General features: G+C 38.6%; 1 protein-coding gene across 1 annotated transcript in view; it reads left to right on the top strand.

Moving 5' to 3' along the window:
* The first annotated feature begins 2,152 nt into the window (after positions 1-2,152).
* Positions 2,153-5,771, top strand: part of LOC107748370 (tyrosine-protein phosphatase non-receptor type 2-like) — a 35,388-nt gene continuing 31,769 nt past the window's right edge. Inside the window, exons 1-3 of the mRNA XM_016563144.1 lie at positions 2,153-2,411; positions 3,488-3,578; positions 3,677-3,777. Of these exons, the coding sequence (XP_016418630.1) occupies positions 2,355-2,411; positions 3,488-3,578; positions 3,677-3,777 (249 nt within the window). The 5' untranslated portion in view covers positions 2,153-2,354. The remainder of the gene's footprint in view (positions 2,412-3,487; positions 3,579-3,676; positions 3,778-5,771) is intronic.

Raw genomic sequence — 5,771 nt, 5'->3', positions numbered from 1 at the left:
TACACGCCTCACGCACCGGAAGTCGTGCGCGTGCTCAAAGCAGTTGGACATAGTGGTGTATTAGAGGTAAAAAATTATATAAATACTGTTCGGTTTCTGGCACAAACCGATCGTTTCGTGTGTTAGGACATCAATGTGTCGTCACGAGCCGCAGGGTTTAATTTGGATTTGTCTGTGCATGTTTTTTTTACACTCATAGACTTTGTTACCATTGCCATGCATTATAAGACTGATGGACACCAAAGGTTGGACTTAAAAATCATCATATGTGTTCTACTAACTAATAAGTGCAACCATAATCAAAGTAGGCTACTCTCTCAATATTCAAATCAAAGCGCAAACAGAAACCAAAATTTTCTTCAAGCATGATACAGAGCTAAGAGATGGTTATAGCTACACATCCTATTATAGTGTGCATACTAATTACAGCCTAGATATTGTATGCAGCCTAATTTGCATGCATCAGGGAGCCGCAGCCGCTCTCAAACTGCTGGTACTGAAATTGCGTTTGAATGCGCGCACGCATCCTTTTTAGTTTCGCTTTCGATTTCGCGATCGGGACCGGAGGTGCATTGCATTCTACGAGATTTGTCAGACACTTACAGTGCGTGTCCACGAACGTTTTTAATTAATTCCTATGGAAGTTCAGCTTCAGAGAACGCTCCAGCTCAGCTCTGCTGTTGTCATCTCCACCATTACTCCTGTGATTGCTGTCTGAACTCCTGACACGGGGCCCCCTGGTGGCCACGGGGGCCCTATGCAGCCGCATATATCGCTTATTAGGTAGGGCCGGCACTGCCTGTCAGAATAAAAAGGTTGTATGCATGCAACAGCCTGTCACTGGCAGTCCCTTATGAAAATGAACCATGTTTTACTAAAGTGGCCATAGTTCAACTATAGTATTTGTAGATTTCCATGGTTACCACTACAGTAAACATATTAACCATGTGTAAACAAAAGTGTAACCTAGTAAATTGCAATTAAGGCATATTGAATCAATGTTAAAATGCGTTTCAAATATAAGTAAGTAAGAACTTAATTGACATTGTACAAGTACAATGAAACTCTGGTGGAGCAGCCTCCAGCTGCCTACTTGATGCATACAAATACGTGATGTACCATGTAAAGTTAAGTGGATATCATTACCCATTTTACTCTTAGTAATTTAATACATTTCATAATTTAAAAGTTCAGTTTAGAAGTATCGTATCGGTATCGATATTGACGATACTGGCCTTTAAAAGTATCAGTATCGTATCGAAAACAAAATAAGTGGTTTCGCCCATCCCAGTAGAGTATGCACGGATCAGCACTTCGAATATCTTCCGGAAGCAGTAAACCATCCGGGTACCTTTGGAATACTCTTTTCAACATACTACGATTTGGGACATACTATTTAGGACGGATAGTATGCGAATTGGGACGCAGCACCTGTATTTATACTGTATGTATACTATGGAACCGCTAAAGCAGAGATCCTCAAATCTGGCCCACGAGATTCACTTTCCTGCGGAGTTTAGCTATAACACACCTGAGCATGCTAATCAATGTCTTCAGGATCATTAGAAAATCACAGGTAGGTTAGTTTGGTCAGGGTTGGAGCTAAACTCTGCAGTGCATTGTCCCTCCAGGGCAAGATTTGAGGAACCCTGCCCTAAAGGGACATGTTGGTGGGGAAAACACGGGGTGGTAGGAAATTTTTATTTTTTAATCTTTTGCTTTCCCCCTAGAAACTTTGCATTAGGATGATATTAAACGTCTTAACCTGTGATATAAGATTTTGACCATATCGCCTATCTAAATCATTCATCCCACTATCAGCAGGCATGTCATATATTTGGTTTGGGCACCAGAAGGTGTCACTGTGGCCTCAAAGCTTACAACTCGCCGACAACACGCCCTCCTCATTACCCTACGGACAAAGAAATGTAGAAATAATAAATGTGAAAATAAAGAAATATAGAAATAAATAAATGTGGAAATAAATACGTAAATACATAAATGTGGAAATAAATAAATGTATATATATATATATATATATATATATATATATATATATATGAGAAACATGTCCAACAAAGTGCACATCATTGACAGATGTTTGACATGTTTGTCCTGCTCTGACATCTTGAAGGCGCTCTTTCACTGCGCATGAGCAAACCAGCGCCGCTCTCCTCACCGCGCATGCGCGGAGACTGAGCTTCTCTTCGCAAATGTCAGCGACACGGACAAACACCGACAGACTCTCTCAGCGGCTCAGTCAGTGCGAGGACGAGAAATGAGTGATTTCTACAGCTGTGACGTTCATTCTCAATAAAAAATACAAGCTTAAAGCGGAAGGAATTGACGCAGACATGGAGCAGGAGTTTGAGGACATAGACTCAGAGGGCCGCTGGCAGAACCTTTATTTAGTAAGTAAAGCTAAGACAGCTAGCATGCTAATGAGCCACGCAATCTACATTTAGCCGTGAGAGAAATGTCTGTTTTTCTCCTTGTCTCTTTTCAAACTTTAATTCCCTATGCTGTCACTGTTCTCTTTTTGACTGTTGATGAAACTGGATAAAATGAAAGTGAAGCCGGGATGTTATGGTTGTTGTTCTATTGTAAACTTGTGAGTGAAACTGTAAGTTAACTGTGGCTCAGAATCTAGTGAACCAACTACATACACAACATGTTTGAGCACTGTAGACTGTTTAATTATTTCCTTTTAATTATTAAATTTATTGTTTTGTCAGAACAACAGAAAGCACAGGGGTAATAAATTGGACAACATGATCGAAATCGTAATGCATCGTAACTGCCTACAGTATACAACATTTTAACGTGACATTAATGGCCAAAATGCTGTCTTTGTAGGCAACACACTAGGTTTTTAGACACGGACATCTTATGACAACAGTGTAACACATTTCCTCCGTTTATACGAATAACAGCTGTTCGCTATTTCTGATTTATACACGTTTATTTACTGTAAACAGCAACTGTTACGTTTTCCTGTTATCACTGATTAAATGTCCTAACCACTGAAAACAACAGGACAGCCTGTCGAACAAAACTTCCCTGTAGTCTTCTTTACATTTAGTATTCTACACACACTGAAGTATTAAATTAAGTATGAAAGTCTATTCAAAGGATTTCAGATCTTTCACTCTTATAGTGCTAAATAAACAAGTATACGTTTATAGGCCTCATTTAATTGTTTTATTGAGTGCTGGGTTAGTTTGTCTGTAACTAAATAGACAACATGTCGCTTCCTTGATTTGTTTCCAGTAATATTACGTTACTACTTCTGGAAGCTGTTCCGTCATGCTTGGAAGCTTGACATCAGCTAATTTCTTGTGCTTTTCCTGTCTTGTGTTTGCAGACTTGGGCATTTAACTGAAATGAAACTTGATGAACCTAATGAATCAGTAATGACCTGATCTAACTGTTGTTTTGAAGCCCTTTTCCAGGAAATACTCAGTGTTTGAATGTTTTTCTTTCCCAGGAAATACGCAACCAATCACACGAATGTGCTTTCAAAGTGGCCAAGTATCCAGAAAATCGCAATCGGAACAGATACAGAGACGTGAGCCCTTGTAAGTAACGTGAGATTAGGATTCATCTCTTGGCATTGTAATGCAACCGGTCTGTAATGTTGCGTTTGACGTTGTTTAACTTTTTCCAAACATATCAGTTGACCACAGTCGGGTGAAATTAGAAAACACAGAAAATGACTACATCAATGCCAGCCTGGTGCTAATGGAAGAAGCCCAGAGAAGATACATACTTACCCAGGTGAGTGAACACCACCCAGACCACTAAACTTACCCCTGGAGCTCCAAGCATACAGGCCACAGGGTCCCACAGGTCCTTAAATAGTCTTAAATGCAATTTGAAAAATAAGTCATTGTTTCCAACTTCATTAAAATGGTCATTTGAAGCGTTCTTAAATTTAGGAATGTAAAAATAGTAATCACAACATGGCCTAATGTGATTATTAAAATTCATAAGGATGTGATTGAATTAAATTAATGTGAGCATTGCATGTTCAAAGTCAAAATGTGGTGCTGTTGCACATTATACAGGCCTGCGGAGTTGATCACAATCAATGAATAATGCACATTTCTGCCAAGTGATTGCTAATTATCTACTGTTGGTGAATCATGACAGTGTTTACTTTATGGTGTTTATATTGAAATATGTTGTAGATGTTTATAATAGTGCAGATTTAATCTTTTTAAATGAGCAGCAGGAAGTAGTACAGCATAGACATTTCAGAATAAGACTCTTGTGTATTTCAGGCTTGTTTTTTTGTTTGTTTGTTTTTTTCCAATTCAGAGGAAAGATGCATGCATTTATCGAGGCAGACATGCCTCTTTGCAATAAAACAAAAACATACACGTCAATACAAAGACAGCATTACATCCCATCATGTCTGCCAATGATCGTGGAAATGAAATACTCAGGCTTATACAGATGATTTGTATTTTCCTCATTTTGACAGCAACTATGTACAAGAACAATGGGAGCTACTTGTAATTCTTAAAAATCTTACCTTACAGACCGTTTATGTTTCAAGAAAAGTCTTAGGCGAATTGGTTTTATATAATCAGTCCATTTTCTCCATATTGACCAAAAAGCTTTTCCATCATATATATTGTGTAATATGCAGTGGTGTAATGTAACGAAGTAATAATACTTCGTTACAGTACTTAAGTATTTTTTGGGAGTATCTGTACTTTACTTGAGTTTTTATATTTCAGCCAACTTTTACTTTTACTCCACTACATTTCCTAATTAAAATGTATACTTTTACACCGATACATTTCCCCGAAGCATATTTGTTACTTACTACAAAAAGCAGGTTTGACGAATCAGTGGTCTAGCGTTTGCAAGTTAGACTCCTAAAAACACCTATGCTCATGTGCAAACAAGTGCGCACACAACCGCGGATGATTTCATTTTCCACTCAAGTCGAGGCTAGGGTGTGCGATAAAGCATCGTTTGCGATAATATGGTAAGTGTTGTTGTAATGATGTGCGATCTGACATTATCAAGTCGGCTATATCACCAAATCACACACAAAGTGCACGCACGTTGATTTATTAGTCTATTAAAACTCAAAATTCCAGGCATTCTAAGTTGTAGACTGCAAAAGTGCTTCTGTATGCTTTTTATCTTTATAGAATTTAATATAGTTAATTTAATCTGCCAACGATATTAGTTCCAAAGATCACAGCACTGTTTTGCGTCTCTGAGCAATGGACGGTGTACTTATTGAATGAATCAGCTTTTTGAGCAAATCGGTTGAATAAATGATTCAGTGATTCACTCCTTAACACAGTCAAATGCTTTGTTTCTGAATGAATCATTTGTTTGAATGAATCGGTTGAGTCTCAATGACTCACTCATTAACAGTCACTTGCTGCCACCTACTGGCGGTTTTAATTTCACATTTCGACTTAGAGTCCTGCAAGGACCTCAAATTAGGCCCTAGCCCGGCCCTGGCCCGAGGTGCTCAGGCCCTGGCCCGGCCCGGGTCCGACAGCTTATCAGAATTACCGACCCGAGTCAGTCTTTCTTTCCCCCTTCTCCCAAAACAGCTTACTACTGTTTCAGCTATTAAAATAGTTCAGTTTTGTATCTAATGTCAAAGTGATTATATTTTGTTTCGTTTTTTTATTAAGTTAATTTAGAAACACATTTGGAGCATTTTTTTGTTCGTTAAATCTAAGTTTTTGTTTTTTAAAGTAACGACCAAGCGGCCAGCGGCAGACAGTGAGTTGATC

Source organism: Sinocyclocheilus rhinocerous, unplaced genomic scaffold (genome assembly GCF_001515625.1).
Source record: "Sinocyclocheilus rhinocerous isolate Xijiao unplaced genomic scaffold, SAMN03320098_v1.1 scaffold1281, whole genome shotgun sequence".
Classification (NCBI taxonomy): Eukaryota; Metazoa; Chordata; class Actinopteri; order Cypriniformes; family Cyprinidae; genus Sinocyclocheilus; species Sinocyclocheilus rhinocerous.
This window is presented reverse-complemented; position numbering and strand designations above follow the sequence as displayed.